This window comes from Myotis nattereri, assembly GCF_964212035.1.
Source record: "Myotis nattereri genome assembly, chromosome: 14".
Lineage (NCBI taxonomy): Eukaryota > Metazoa > Chordata > Mammalia > Chiroptera > Vespertilionidae > Myotis > Myotis nattereri.
Window position 1 is genome coordinate 17,888,364 of NC_138089.1, and position 16,015 is coordinate 17,904,378.

The window sequence follows — 16,015 nt, forward strand, 5'->3', positions numbered from 1 at the left end:
AAGATAAATTTTAACATTACACAGAAACCCTTGGGCAGTCTTCTTTAATCAAAAAGAGTTTATTAAAGTTGATGCTTAAATATCAGAGTAATGGAATAGTTTATACAGTTCTAGTAATGGAATAGAAGGTGAATCATCTAAAATTGTTAAACCCACACATAACTTCTGTTGGGCGCTAGAATGTGCTTTAGTCTGACTTATGGACAGGTTGTGATTGTGGAAATTCCTATCAAAATGTAACTTAAAAGGAACTATAAGTCTGTCCAGCATCCCTATGCCTTCCAGTACCCTTAACTCTACCCCAATGACCAGAGTGCTAACAAAGGTCAGCATGTCGCTACCAGGTAAACCACTAGCCTAGTAAAACTGCCTCCTAATGCTGACCACTCCCTTGTTGGGTGACAAAGTTCATCTGAGCTAAGTGAGTTGACAACTTCATAGTATAAACAAAAGACTTAAACAGAACGCTTACTAATTCTCAAAAAGGTCCCAAAAGCAAGACTTGCAAGACTAATCAAGTGCTGACCACAGAAGAAAATTTACCTTCTATAAAAGAACAATACACAAGCTATTGTGAAAGCATTTTTTTTAGTAAGCACAAAAAATACTTTTTTCAAAAAGTAACCCATAAATTTCTACTTTTTTATTTTTTACTAAATGTTTTGGTAACATAAGGCTTCACAATGATTGTCAAGTAATCATTATTCCCATTTGGCACATGGATAAAAGAGTATCATGATCTTATATATAAACACCTATCCCATTCGCACAGAAAACAGTGTACATAAAGTGTGAACAGTCACACTATATTGTGAGAACTAAATAAATGCCATTTCTAATTCAGAACTAAAGATTAACTGTACATAAAAAAACAAAAGGCTTTTTTCCCTTGTAAAATTAGTCTTACCTGGCTGGTGTGGCTCAGTGCTTGAGCGTCGACCAGGAACCAAGAGGTCACTGGTTCAATCCCCCCACCTCCCATCAGGGCATATGCTCAAGTTGCAGGCTCGATTCCCAGTAAGAAGCATGCAGGAGGCAGCCAATCAATAAAGTTTCTCTCATTTATGTTTCTATTTCTCTATCCCTCTCCCTCTTGCTCTAAAAAATCAACTAAAAATAAATAAAAATTAAAAAAATTAAAATTAAGTCTTAGTGGCTGATCTCTTGAAAATTTTAAATGTATAACTGTAAAATAGTTCATTCAATATAACTTGTCTACATATACTTTTACATATGAAACATGGGAACATAATTTCTATCAGCAATGTTAAAAATCTGAGTAAAGAAAAAAAATCAGTTGTTGACATAGAAGTAGGCAGTAGAGAAATGTCATTTTAACCTTAACACCATGCTAAAATCCTTCCTTGGTCAACCCTCCTATTCCAAGCATTCAATTCCTTTTCAGTCTTTGATGGAATGAGATATTTCACTCATTTGAAGAATATACGTATTTACAATAATTAGTGCAACTTATCCTATTCTCATATATTAGTTATTTGCCTTTGTGGATATAAAGCAGTGATCAGTATGTTATCAAAACATGGGATTATGAAAATACTATGGGTATCAATCTGAAATTTAGAAGACTACATTTTCTAAGTTAATCTCTGGGAATTTTTACTTTAAGCAGAAAACATAATTGTTATAGAACTTCTTTTGAAATGTCACTTGATTTTCAATAAAAAGTATCTCACTCAATGCAGAAAATACAATGTATTATCCTTTAACAATATCTTTACATGTTAAATCCTAATCTAAAATGTACTTCAACAACAACAAAAATCCCTTTTTATAAATTCCAAAATCTTATTTTAACCATTACTGCTCTGCAGCAATAATTCAAGTACCAACCTGAGAACTAAGACTGTGATAATAAAATGCCCCGGGCTGTAACAGTAATTGAACTGACACATAAGCTTCTTTCCCAATGGCACTGGGTGTAGTACATCAGAGAAATGTGAGCAACCAAGAAAGTGCCCTGCATCAACAGTAGTACCACTGCCACAATTTAAAACCTTAAGTCTAAAATGTCTTTTCTAATTATTTTATAAAAGTTCTATTGCACATTTAATATTGTTAAAATATTTGCAAACTTGTAGAATTCTCTGTATAAAGAGTGTTGAACCTATTCAGTCAAAAGCTTCCTCACTACCAACAGAATTACCTTTTTTTTTTCTTTTTGGATTTTGAGAGTACGTTTATTAAAGCTGGGGACAGTGAAACAGGAAGGGCTTAGGACAGAAGTAACAGGGGAGAGCCTCGGCAGGGCTGTGTAGACTCACTAAGAAATAAAAGTCACAGTGAAAGAAGTGAGCCCAGGTGGGGCTGTCAGCTCACTGGAAAGTCAGAGAAAGGGGGACCTTGGGACAGGTTCAGGGGTTAGCCTGGGATGCCACTGCCCATACTCCCAGGTTACAAGTCTCGTGGGGTTCCTTAGAGTTTAGGAAATGTGTGCCTACGGGGGAACAAGAGGGTTCAGAGGGAAAGGTGCAGCGGTGGTCCTGGGAGGGAGAGCGTGCCACCAACAAGATGTTCTTAATGAAAGAGGGGGAGTGTAACCATGAATATGTGAAGCCGAAGAATAAATGATTTCTTACGGTCATAGCCAGTTACAATAAATTCACAACTTAAAGGGGAAAAGGCTTGAGCAAGTGTAATTCCTCAGCAATCTACTTTAGGGAGATGAACAGGTTTCTTTTAGACATATGGAATTTGATGTTACTGCATAGCATATTATTTTTGAGGAAAAGAAATCAATGCAAACCTGTCATCAAGGTCAACTTATTTTTTTAAATGAAGTTAAAACAAACAAGCCAATATAAACTTTAGTCTCCTCCATGATATTTCAACATAGTTGTTACCTTGAGTCATTTCACCACAGAAATTGTCAATAAATTTGAAGGGGAGAATTATCAACCAAAAGCAAGGATAAGTTTATGCTTCTGACTCTCTCTTCTTTCCTTCTTCTCCCAAATCACTCTCTTCTGACTGGCTACTGCTAAGGACGACAAACTGCCCCTCGCTGCTGGCCTGGTTCGGTCTACTGGAGGCAGCTATCAACCGGCTCTGTTCCTCCAAGTCCTAGCGGAAAAGACAGAAAAGAAAATATAAGTTAACTGTTTGCAATCGAATGGAAAACTATGCAGTTAAAGTACATACTTGAGAATCACTTCAATCCTTCTGTTGTAAAATAATTCATAATTCTGGCAACTTACTGAGAAGAAAGGCTACAACAACAAATGCAGCACCAAAGTGAAATCTGGTTCCATTCTATAAATCCTATAAAAGCCACACATTTCTGTGTTCTCCATTATTATGGTCAATAACCAAATTCAGGACATCGTTATCGCTATACTCCACAGTAAAACACTCATAATGCATCACCGCACATCCCTTCCCCTTCCCTCTTTGCGCCCTCTTCTCCAGCTTTGTTTATCTTGCTAAACCAGTTGTCATCCTCCTTTAGCCTAATCTACCCAAGAAGCCTTGACTTCAGTGTCATCTTTGCCACTTCCCTCTCCTTTGTCCATACATCACTCCGCTGACAATTCCTGCTGATCTGTTCTCATTAAATATCCCGGTTATCTTTTCCACTGCTGTCAATGCCACACCCCATAACTGGCTTTTTCAATCTCATGTATCACATAGCTAATGTATTCTCCAGATTTTGTTCTAAAATTTGTCTAGCTTAAAATTATTCTATTGGACAATGATTTGACACTCCTGGTAACATTAAAATATATATATGTGTGTATTTATACACTATATATATTATACACACACACACACACACACACACACACACACACACACACACACACATTCCTAGAGGCCAACGTGGATTTTAGCAATGGCAGTTAAGTCTATATGACACAGGCTCTCAAAAGACCTGCTTTGCCAGAGACAACCTTCACTAGAATATGGAAACATGAAAGTTCAGATATGTTTGCTAAACGGCAAGTTACTCTACATGTCAGTATAACTATAATGTAAACATCATATCAGAAGACAGATGTCATCCTTTTCTGCTATGCTATGAGTCCTCTGGTTATGAAGTAGCTGAGCAAGCAGAAACAAACCTTCATTTGGAATGAAGTCAGTGCTGAATTAAGAAAATTCTTTACAAAAATCACAGAGAAGATCCAGATATTAGGACTGCATACCTTTTCAATTTGTTTTTGTTTACTGAGTTCTTTCTGTTGCTTCTCTTTTACTCTCTCTATTTCTTTTTGTTTTTCTGATGCCCTACGATCCTAAAGAACAGATGAATACAACTAATGAATTAAGTATGAAATAACTTTGTTTTAGACTTTTCAATTAATATTCTTTGTAACCTTTCAAATTATTTTCTGCATGTATATGAGAAAGCACACCAAAAATTTGCATGCTATGTTAGCCATTTACCCAAATTCTAAATACCAAATCAGCAATAGTATCCAATGTTAACCTTATTTAGCAAAATCATTTTATTTGTCATTATGAAAAATCTTGCCTTACATTAGTTAACATTCTTGGATAATTAAGTGTCTTGGATTCTTACCAGTTCCGCATGTAAAGCTATCTGTTTTGCCAGTCCAACAGAATCACAAATCTAAAAGGGGGGAAAAGTAGAAAAAAGTTAAGCAGTTCTCCTATCAAATTTAATAATTTCAAGTATCCAAATGGCGAATGTAACTAGTTTTATAACTCATTATAATACACTGCTTCAAAAAAAGGCTGATTTTAAAATGTTCCAAGCCCCAAACCAAGACTTTTGTTTTCTTCAGTCTGTGTGTTTCAACTACTGGCTGTCACCTGTTTAACATAATACACTTCTTATTATCTCAAATTCATGACTGAAATAGTAAGGTCTGCAAAGAATAAGAGGTTGCTGATGCTACTCTAAGCTGAAGACATCTGAAAATAGCTGGTTATGGGAATATATTGCATTCCCAGGATAAATTAATGAGGTCAGAAGATTGCACTAGCTATCAATGGCTAGAAAGATATAGGTTTAAAGAACTAAGAAGGCCCAATACATCAGCTCAGCTCTCTTCAGAGCAACAGGCTTTAGTCAGGCAACTCAGCTGAACTAGGCAAAGTCTAAGTTTTCCAGAAATATTAGCAAGAACTTTAATTATGATATGCATTTCACAACAGAGACACATTTTGAAAAGTCAGGTACCTTTTCCCCCTCGTTGTTTGATTCAAATATATAGCAGACAGATGACAGATGACTTTCACTTCTCCCTCCAGATGTCCGAAGAACAAATCCAAAAAGCCTCTTATTTTCCTGGTGTGTAGCATATAAAACTACACTAGGTAATGGAAACTGCCACAGAAAACATCAGAGGCAAACATGAGATTTTTCAAGCCATTACAATAGTACTCTTTTTTTTTTAATTTTCTTAAAATATATTTTTATTGATTTCGGGGAGAAAGGGAGAGGGGGAGAGAGAAATATCAATGATGGGAGATTCCCCCTGCATACCCCACACTGGGAATCGAGCCTGCAACCCAGGTATGTGACCTCCTGGTTCATAGGTTGATGCTCAACCACTGAAGCCATGCCAGATGGGCTACAATAGCACTCTTATATATAACAAACTTAGGCTGTTATAAAAATATCCTAAATAAAACAGTAAAGCCAATTTTTTTTAACAGAACAGTAATCCAAGAATAAATAATATCATATTTGGTTTGGTTTTCCAGGCAGAATAAGAGGCTGTTGAATACTGAATTTGTTTTATTAGTCATAACACATTTTACAAAGTCATATTCAAATAACAAAAGTGGTTTATATTATGAAATGATTACATAAAAGCACATACTTTATTATAAAATAAACTCAATCATGTTCCCCTTTTAATTCCTATTATTATTTTCTTTTCAATAAAAAAAAAACTTACTAATTTAGTGAGAAAGAGGGAGACAGATGGGGAGGGGAGGAAGAAAGAAACATCGATTTGTTGTTCCACTTATTTATACATTCTTGTATATTGGTTGCTTCTTGTACATACCCTGACCAGGGACAGAACCTGCAACCTTGGCTTGTCGGGACAATGCTCTGACCAACTGAGCTACCTAGCCAGGGCAAACCTACCATTCGTTTCTTTAGTGATATATACTCCCTAGCTAAGGGATAAACACTACGTATCACACCAAATTGCACTGATTCTTTGTGTTACATGGAACGTTCAATTGTAACATTTTAGGAGAGATAGCTAATGACTTAATTATAACAGCCTTTTAAAGACCAATTGTAGTTGATACTACCATATCTGAATATAGAGAATCAGGATTATTATAAAGATGTAAAAGGTGTATTTATGCCCAAAGAGACTTAATGCTTTAAACATGTAGAACTCACCGTGAGCCTTGTAACTTGTGTCTGTGGATCAATTAACCTATAATAATAATTAAAAATTTGAACAAATTTTAATTAAACTGGAATTATATATACATTTTTCCTACAGTTTTTTGAGGGAGAGGTTACTACTTACTTTAAACAATCACAAGTGACTAATAAATGCGATTCTGTCATACGAAAGATGTTATGGATGGCCCGGGCAGCTAAGATTTGGCGCATTGTTTCATAAACAACATCTGGATTGTCATCTGATTTCACCTCCATAGAACCAAGGAATCGGACAATAAATAACTGATGAAGAATAGAATCTACAACAGAACAAGGTATATTATGTATTTTTAAATCCCACATTTCTTTACCTAAAGAATTAAAATATACTGCCTCCTTTTAGATTTTCTAGCTCCTAACTATAGTGTTCAAGTTACAGGAGAATTAAGGTCTTAAATTCAAATAGCAAAGTTTATGCTTCAACAATTAATTGGTTGCTATGGCTAAAAAGAATTCCTATGTTATTCTTTTCTGTAAGTTTGAAATTAAATAAAAATAAAAAGCTACCAGAAAAAGGAATAAAGTTATACTCCAGTACCAGAAGAAAACAGCTGCTGGAAAAGCTTAAAGGACATCTTATACTTTTAGACTTTGTAAGGTCAAAAGTATAATATTCTATAATTTTTTGTGAATAACAAAATCTTAAGTCCAATTAAGTTATGTTGCTTGAAGTGTAAGTTGAGAAAAAAGAGAAAATTGTGAAGTAAATAAAGATACCATTAAAATAGCATACAGCAAAACAAATATAAACAACAAATTCTTCAGTTTACTGCTTAGAATTTCTAAAACATAAAAATACTGCACATCTGTTTTACCTTCAGTCTCAGAACTTGTGCCTCTTCCAGATTCTCCAAATGGATTTGTACGCCTGAAAATTTTTTTTAAAATTATGAACCAACAGTTAGTTACAGTGATCCACATGGGAGGATTATCAATCACTGAAACCAGAGTTAAAAAATAAACCACGAAACCTTGTACATACATTTAAAATAAAATGCTAAAATAACCCATCCTGTTAAGGAACACTACTGGTGTCCAAGCTAGTCTGATGAAGGCCCCAACCCTCTGATTGAGTTAATAGGCTCAACTCAAAACTTGCTGCATTTTGGAAAATGGGGATTGTAAGTTCAGACAGACACACACACACCATAATAAACCATGTTGCAAAAGTTCATGAATTTAAAAAAGCTGAGACAGAGAAACAACTGATTTAGCTTCAATTTTAGCTGCTTGAGAAAAATGTCAGACATTCCCTGGGATGGTAAAAACCTCTTTTTAGGTTATCTATGTATATGGCATAAGTTGACTATGATAATTTCAACAGTTTCTAGTTTTAAACCTGTATTTCTCAAGGCATATGTAACAATGCAAGAAGAAAAGCTACCTAGAGATGGAAGCTACCTCCCTCCTTAGTGTGCTTGGCTCTTGCACACCCACATGAAGGAAAACAAGTATAATTCAAAGTAAGTTTTGTAAGCAAACAAAGAGCTAAGTGGTTCTAAAATAGCACTGACATGAAGTTAACATGAAATTATCTCCCAAATACATGTCTGACTGACCTATTATATCAGATGCTAAGTATATTTCTGTGATCAAATTTAAATTACTTTTTCTTGATCACAGCTATATATACCCAAATTAATATATTATCAATTTATTAGGTGTCTAATCTGCTTAATAAGTAATTTGTCTTAAGTCATGTTTCCTTCATCCATAGCCAAAGAAAAATTTTATTGCTTTGACAAAGATATTTCTCATTATATAAAAAAATGGTTCATTAATAATTCATAGTATGATAATGATTTAGTAGCTTCCTGAAGATCTCTTATTCTGATACAGGATAATATTTTCTAATAAATCTATAGCACGTGTATTACTCTCAAGAATTTTAAAAATATTATCATGACCTAAAGATAAGATTGTCAGCTTTCCCCTGCAATTTAATAGCAAATACTATGAAGATCTGATAGCAATTTGGAATTAAATATTTTTAAATACTAAATTATCTTAACGCATTCATCTAAGGCAGAAAACAAAGAGAAAAACCTGCCATGATTCTTCTCTATCAAAATGATTTTAGGTAATTAAATAAGGTACAACATAGCTGATGTACATGATATGTAAAAGATAGAAATGAGATCATAAACTTCACAGACCATAGCCCAATATCACCGAGATGCCATCACCCACCTGCCTCCCTGGCCAGAGGCTTTCCCCTGCCCAGGCTGATCTTCACACACAGGAGAAATTATGTCAAACTGTATTGGGGTGTCTGGGGCAACGAGAGAATCAAGAGAGAGGGCAGCCAAATTTGTGGACTCAGATCCTAAGGATCCTGAACTGCTGGTTCGAGCTGTCGATGGTCGAGACTGTCTAAGCACAAAAGAAAACAAAAAGGCACACTTGGGTTTCTCTTTTGGAAACCGAATACTTAAACAATGAGATAAGAAAATACAACTTTGTAAGTCAATGAGAAGGATAGAACAAATTTTAATAGACACAATCCCAAATCATAGCTACATATTTAATAATAGACTTCTTTTTTTCCAGTTATAAATTCAAAAACATAAATCACCTCAACCTAGAGATAAACACAAAGAAAATCTGGAATCATTGTATTTAGCACTCTTGGCTGGTAACTTTACCAATTTGAAAATACAATTTCCATTTTGTTTGGGAACTATTTCACACTCATCTCAGCAGCACTGCTATAATCAAAGTGTTCACTATCCCTTCCAATATCCCATGTAGTTCTCTAAATAACCCACAGTCTGGTAACTCACCCCACAGGCCGCAGGCTCTCGTGTCTCTGCTGGAAAGATGGGGAAGGAGTGACAGCTTCCAAAGCTGACTGATTTACTCGTGCAGCAGTTTCCTTTTTTTAAAAAAAAAGGACTAACATTAGTAAAGCAAGAAAACCCCAAGTTTGAATATAACTCTCTGAATTAAGTTACACATAAAATGTAAATTGGAGTTAATAAAGTAGTTCCATGTACTTTGTCTTAATATTAAGATACATAATTAACTTTGTAGCATTATAACTTGTTTTTTCTTACTTCCTATAAATGTGGGGGAAGTGAATCTGATCTTTTGTCTGCTATATACAGATCAGGAAATATTGTGGGGAGGGGGAGGTTTCTTTATGTTTTTAACTAAACTATGAGATTTTTTGGACTAAGTTTGTATTGCTAGCACCTAGACACTCAATACTAGACACTGGCATACTAGACACTCAATACATTCGCTAAATAAAGAAATTTAGAAAGAGTAGAAAATAGTAACAAAATATAACTATGCTGCTGAAGTTTTCATGGTTTTCCAGAATATGTTTATGCTCAGAAATATCTATACATTTATTAATTGATAAAATTATCATGGATAATTTTCAGACCAAAAATTGAAAGCTTTCCATAAGAAATATTTATAAACTTATTCTTTTATTTAAAACACTAGCTAAATAAAATGGCATTTACATTAGAAAAAAAATCACAAAATATTTTTACATTTCTGTCTTATAGTTAGCAAAAATACTAAGACAATGCCATAAAATAATCAAAATTTCTTCTCTCATTAATATAGATAAAATAATTCTGGATAATCTAGAAATTATTAATTAAAACTTAAGTTCGAACATTGATAGGAAAGTACAATTAGCCTGAATTTTTCAAGTCCAAACATTGTATTCTCAATGTATTCGCGAGGTATTAACAAGTCATCTAATTTGCATTTTAATTTTTTGTTGCTCAAGTAACATAACAGAAAGGAAAAGCTAGATTGGTGGGAAATTAAGTTACTAAAAGCAAAGGCTTCTCTACAGTGAGCACTGATTTCTTAAACTCGTAAGATTATTATAAAATTGTCAGAAATTACTAATATTTTAGAAGTCTGAGATTTTGTTTATTTAGTTCAAAACTTTTCCCTAGGCATCTAAATCATGTGTTAGAGGGATTATGATTAAAAAAAACAACACAGAACTCTTCTAAAATTTTCCCTTCACTTGGGTCTAAAACCTGGAAGTCATCTTTCTCTCCTTCATCCTTTAATCAGTTCCAATGCTAACTAGTCCAATTTCTTTTTACCTGTTTCTATGATTCATTATTTTTCTGTCTTTCCTCAGTTCATACCTGAATTATGATAATGGACTCCTACATATCACCAGACACTCCCATCTAATCAACCATTACACCAACAGCTTAAGATAGAAGGTGAGGACTTTCTAGAGAAATTAGTCCTTCTTCTGCCTCAACTGAAATCATTAGCCCCCACCCAGCCTGGGAGGTGCCTAGGTTCACAGCATAGCTGGGCCCACCAAGACTGGCAGAGGCCAGGCAGCTCCTGTCCTAAGCCAAGTCTTTTCCCAACTATACTGCAATATGGATCCACTTGATTCCTTCCAGAGTTCTCTGCACACCTGGGTTCTGCCTGTACAGTATGTTTGGATTGTACCTATTGCTATGTCTACACTGCTGAGTTTATCTGGTTTGATACCCTTGCTACTTGAAGTATAATTGGCAAAATTAAGAGTTCAGGCCACCTCACCCAAGACCTACTGAATGCATTTTAATATCCCAGATGATTTGTACACACATTTTAGTTTTCTATTATTCTTCAACGAGAACCTTCAAATGCAATTACACAGCTAGTTTCTGTTCTCTTATCTACAGTGTCTTCTCTTTTCCACAAAACATGGACCAATCCTACCCAGTGCAAGTTTCCATAATCTCCACAGTTCTCTAAAGTCCACACTGATCTTAACATTCTTAAATATTAAGCTTTTAGTCAATACAGTATGTTTTCAATTTCTACTGTTTTTGAAATGTTAAAGTTTTAGTTTTGTCTTCCCATACACATAAGCTCCTGGGAGACAGAGGCCATGGCTTATTTTTCTTCTCCATCCCTTCTCCATGGTGCACAGAGCACTTAACACAAGGTCAGGAGCCACTAAATATGTTTATTGGCTGACTTCAGTACCTTTGAAATAATTTATTGTTCAGGAAGACCAGATACTCATTATATACATGATACATTAAAGCTACCCATACAAGTGCAAATTAAAAGATTTTAGAACTTGAGAATTATGACTTAATAAAAGCTGTATTAGCACATGATTTAATTTTGCCATATCTAGATATGATCAAATAAAAATATTACCTCTGGATTTTCACTTAAATATATTTGTTTAGATATATTGTTTATTGTACAGATCCACTGTAAGAGGAAAAAACAGAATATGATTAATATTTTTCTACAGTGCTTCTCTTCTAAAAGAGAATGTTCAATATTTGAAGTAAATATAAATTTCATTAGGAGTAACACATAATATTTCTTATAAGATAAATACCTTCCTATATACATAAGCATATATATGTACAGTATTTGAGGATATAACAGAACATTGAACAGATTTATTATTTTTAAATGCCAAATTTCATACAAGGAAATTAAAAAATATAATGATCATGTGAAGTTGTAATTTAGTAGTCTCTATCTTTTTATATTACTTTCCCCTTAATCCCTACCAAACAAGACAGCCTGGACTCAGATCTCATTATTAACACCAATGCAAAAAAGTTAGGAGCTAAATATATTCCTGGTGAATAGATTTTACATACTTCCCTTCTTTCAGGTTTATAAAAAATCAACATAGAAAACTCTCTGCTTCACACCTTCTGCTTCACTCTTGAGGATTCCAGTGCTTGATGAGCCTCACTAAACTAAACTAATATTCTGTTTGGTAAATGCTGCAGACATTTGTCTGTGTTCCTCAGAGATCAAAAGCCAAGTTTTAATAGCTATTCTTTCCCACAAGAAGTAAATAAATGTAACCTCTATATAATCTGTAGCCTTGTCTTTCACCAAAATAATTATAATAGCAAATAGCTCAAAATTAAAGTATCAGTTCTTAATAATAACTTACCTTCCATATTTGGTGTACTACAAGTAAAAATAGAGCCAAAAGTAAAATACTTGTGAGGAAGAACAGACATTCCCATATTTTCGCTTTCTATCTTTCATTTCCCTAAGGTTTTAAGCTTTAGTTGCTTCCTCCCATGCCAATCTGCTGCCACTATGTATTCCTAATGCAGCAAATACTGTCTTAGAGGGTTGGTGAGAAGAGTGAATAAATTAAACTGTCCCCTCATGATACTAACAGCCTGTCAGAAAGCAACAGCCACAAGGTCATTTCTGAATTGGAGGCTTTAAAAAGAGAGGAGAGAGATCTCTAAGGTTCTTTCCTCAGAGATCCAACTATAAATTCTTCGTGAAACTTAAGAATGTTTTCTAAGGTTGATAAAACTTCTATTAAAAAGATATTTTTAATTAACCCAAATTTTTCAAATTTCTATAATGAACATATTAATATGTTTTGCCATCAGCAAAATATCTTGATGTTGCTAAAGAAATTAACAACATAAAATTTTACCTCTTCATGGTCTTTTTTACTCTCTGCTTGCAAAATTGAAGATCTGAAAAAAAAAAAGAAAAATTGGACCCTCAACTTCTTTTAAAGTACTTTGTTAACAGTACTTTAATTTTTTATTTTAAAAGGTATATATAAACTCAATCAGTATGAAAAACACACACACAAAAACCCACATAGCCAACTAGTATCTCAGAAAAAAGAGACCATAAGAGGCACCAGGACTCGGATTTTAACAACCCTTAACTTTGGCTATCTATGCCAAAATGTGCCAAAAAAGAAACAGGTGCTAGTTTTCAGCAGACAGCCTATAGCAAAGGTGCACTGCAACTAAGAATCCATTTCAACCTTCTGACACACACACTTCAAATATAAATAACTTTCAAATATAATATAAACATTAATTTTACTTCATTATTTATTATTTCTCATTGAATATGGTTGAATAAAATTTTTTCAATATATTCATCACTAACATAGGGATATTTAGCTTTTCTATAGATGTTCATGTTTTAAGAGTTAGAGAAAAAAATATTTTTTACTAATCTTGAATCAAACCAGCAATGTGAAGTGGAAAATCATATTAAGCATTAGCAAAAAAACTGAAAATACAAAAAGGTAAGTACATGTAGTGAGTTATTAACAGCTTGACAATTTTGACAAATGAATACAGGGACTCCCAACATCTACCATGATAACTGATACATAGTAATTGGCATTCATTATATGTTTATGGAGGGAATATGAAATTAAATAACCATTTTGAGCTGTAACATCTTAATGTACATACTAGTAAATATAGGGGGGAAAATGACTTTCAAGATACCCAGAGTTGCTCTGAACAATAAGAAAAATCAAAAGCAACTTAATTAAGTAGGAAAAATTTGCAGATAACTTAAGCATCCATCATTAGACAGTTTTGTAAATTATGGTATATATCCTTATCTAGATTATAATGTAGCCATTATAAAATGATTTTATTAAGTGACTGCAGGTCCAAATTACATATGCAGTATTTCCTCAACTATTTAAAAACTATAATTAAAAAATAAAAATTGTAAGGCAACAGACTAAAAAGTTAATTGTTGCTCTAGTTCAGCGGTTCTCAACCTGTGGGTCGCAACCCCTTTGGCGGTCGAACGACCCTTTCACAGGGGTCGCCTAAGACCATCCTGCATATCAGATATTTACATTACGATTCATAACAGTAGAAACATTACAGTTATGAAGTAGCAACGAAAATAATTTTATGGCTGGGTCACAACATGAGGAACTGTATTTAAAGGGCCAGAAGGTTGAGAACCACTGCTCTAGTTAGTGAGATCATAGCTTTTTTTCCATACTCCTTTTTATATTTTTCTATGCTTTTCAAAAATTGGTTCTACAGATTCTCATTTAATGCAAAGATAATAGAAAATTTTAAAATGGCATATAACCACTAATGGACTAAATAATTTTATCAGAAATATTTATTTACTTGAAATAATTTTTTTGTTAATCCTCACCAGAGGATATTTTTCCACTGATTTTTAGGGAGAGTGGAAGAGAGAGGGAAAGACAAAGAGAAACATCGATGTGAGAGAAACACATTGATTGGTTGTCTCCTACATGAGCCTGAACCAGGGCCCTTGACCGGAATCAAACCTGGGATCTTTTGGTCCGCAGGTCAATGCTCTATCCACTGAGCCAAACCGGCTAGGGCAAGAAATATTTATTATTGCTAGCACCTAGTACATGCTAGACGTATTACATATGTTAGATCTCGATTTTTCATTAACAATTTAGAAAACAGGGATTGTGACCTCCCCCCAATTTTACATGTACAAAAATGAAGCTCATAGAGGTTAAGTAACTTGTCTAAGACCACACACTCAGTAGTGGGTCCAGAATTTGAACTTTCTGACTCTAAGGTTAGGGCTCTTTCCACTAACTTGTGCTGCCTTCCCCACAACATGCAGGGTTTTCAGTGACTAGTCTCAGCATGAAATCACAGGTCTTTGCCATATGACCTCACTTTGGTAACCTTAAAATACTAGACATCATTTAACCAGGTCAGAAAGGACAATTCAACTCATTTCTATAAGAAAGTTACCTGAATATATTACAAGCCTAAAATATCTATAAAATGTCTGAATGAAAATGAATTATCCTACATTTCAGTAGTTTAAAATATTACATACTTTATTAGTAGTAGGAAAAATACTAACTTTTTTCCATCAAAAGAGGTGATCTGAAAACAGTACCGCCTGTCTTCACAGTCCACAGCCATTACTGAACAGTTGTCTATGTCCATGGCCAAGCCTCCTGCTACGTCTCCACGGGCCTGACTCATTAAGTTTCCACCCTGAGTGAAGTAAAACTGTCGGTCCCAGGTAGATGACACCAAGCCTGTTTTACTAAATGAAGAAAGTACATTCACTCTTTAATTATAACACACATGAAATCTCATCATAAGTCAGACACAAGATAAAGCACACCACAAAGAACCAGCTTGCAAAAAGGCATCAAAGCACCTAGAAAATATAAATATCTGTTTTTCAGTTTCTAAAATAAATTCATGTATGCTGACCACTTATGTGAGTGGGTGTATATATATTTCCAAAACAAGGCTGGAAATTATTAAACTGAAGCTGCTATAATGATGCTTCAAAAATATAGTTCAACTTTTCAAGGGTGTAAATTCAAAACAAAAGAACTTATTTTACTCCTAGGGTTAACTTGCTTCATGTAAAAACTAAAATTTCACCTGATGGTGTAATTACATACATGTTTAAAGTACGATACATAACATTTTATAGCATTCACATTATGCTAGATTTAAATTCAAATTGGTTTCACTTTTTAGATAATTCTAAATTATTCAACAAATATCTAGTTACTTTTGAAAATTATTCTTGTACCCCATAAGTCAGAAAGTTCAACCAAATACTAATACCACTAACTAAAAATATCCAAGCTTTAGTGAGATCAAAACAATCTGGCAGGCAATATCAATTATATATTATAGTAGAGGTCCGTTGTAGGATTCCTGCAAGAATAGGGCTTCACTCCCGTCTCTGCGGCTCCTACCCCGCCCTTCTCTGCAGCTCCTACCCTGCCTGTCTCTGCCGCTTCTCTCCCACCTGTCTCTGCTACCTCAGCTCCGTTGCTTGGCTTCCTTCTACGGTGTCTTCAGTCTTCGCTCCCAGCGGGTATAT

General features: G+C 34.3%; 1 protein-coding gene across 2 annotated transcripts in view; it reads right to left on the bottom strand.

The window, feature by feature from the left end:
* Positions 1–2,637: 2,637 nt before the first annotated feature.
* Positions 2,638–16,015, bottom strand: part of APPL1 (adaptor protein, phosphotyrosine interacting with PH domain and leucine zipper 1) — a 30,604-nt gene continuing 17,226 nt past the window's right edge. The window contains exons 11-22 of one of the 2 annotated variants that reach the window (XM_081105963.1): positions 15,026–15,214; positions 12,822–12,864; positions 11,549–11,605; positions 9,181–9,272; positions 8,588–8,770; positions 7,213–7,265; positions 6,483–6,657; positions 6,350–6,386; positions 5,165–5,311; positions 4,541–4,591; positions 4,164–4,253; positions 2,638–3,081 (exon numbers count right to left, since the gene is read on the bottom strand). In XM_081105963.1, coding sequence (XP_080962089.1) covers positions 2,935–3,081; positions 4,164–4,253; positions 4,541–4,591; positions 5,165–5,311; positions 6,350–6,386; positions 6,483–6,657; positions 7,213–7,265; positions 8,588–8,770; positions 9,181–9,272; positions 11,549–11,605; positions 12,822–12,864; positions 15,026–15,214 — 1,264 coding nt within the window. In that variant the 3' untranslated portion in view covers positions 2,638–2,934. The remainder of the gene's footprint in view (positions 3,082–4,163; positions 4,254–4,540; positions 4,592–5,164; positions 5,312–6,349; positions 6,387–6,482; positions 6,658–7,212; positions 7,266–8,587; positions 8,771–9,180; positions 9,273–11,548; positions 11,606–12,821; positions 12,865–15,025; positions 15,215–16,015) is intronic. The other variant, XM_081105964.1, reaches the window with a different exon arrangement.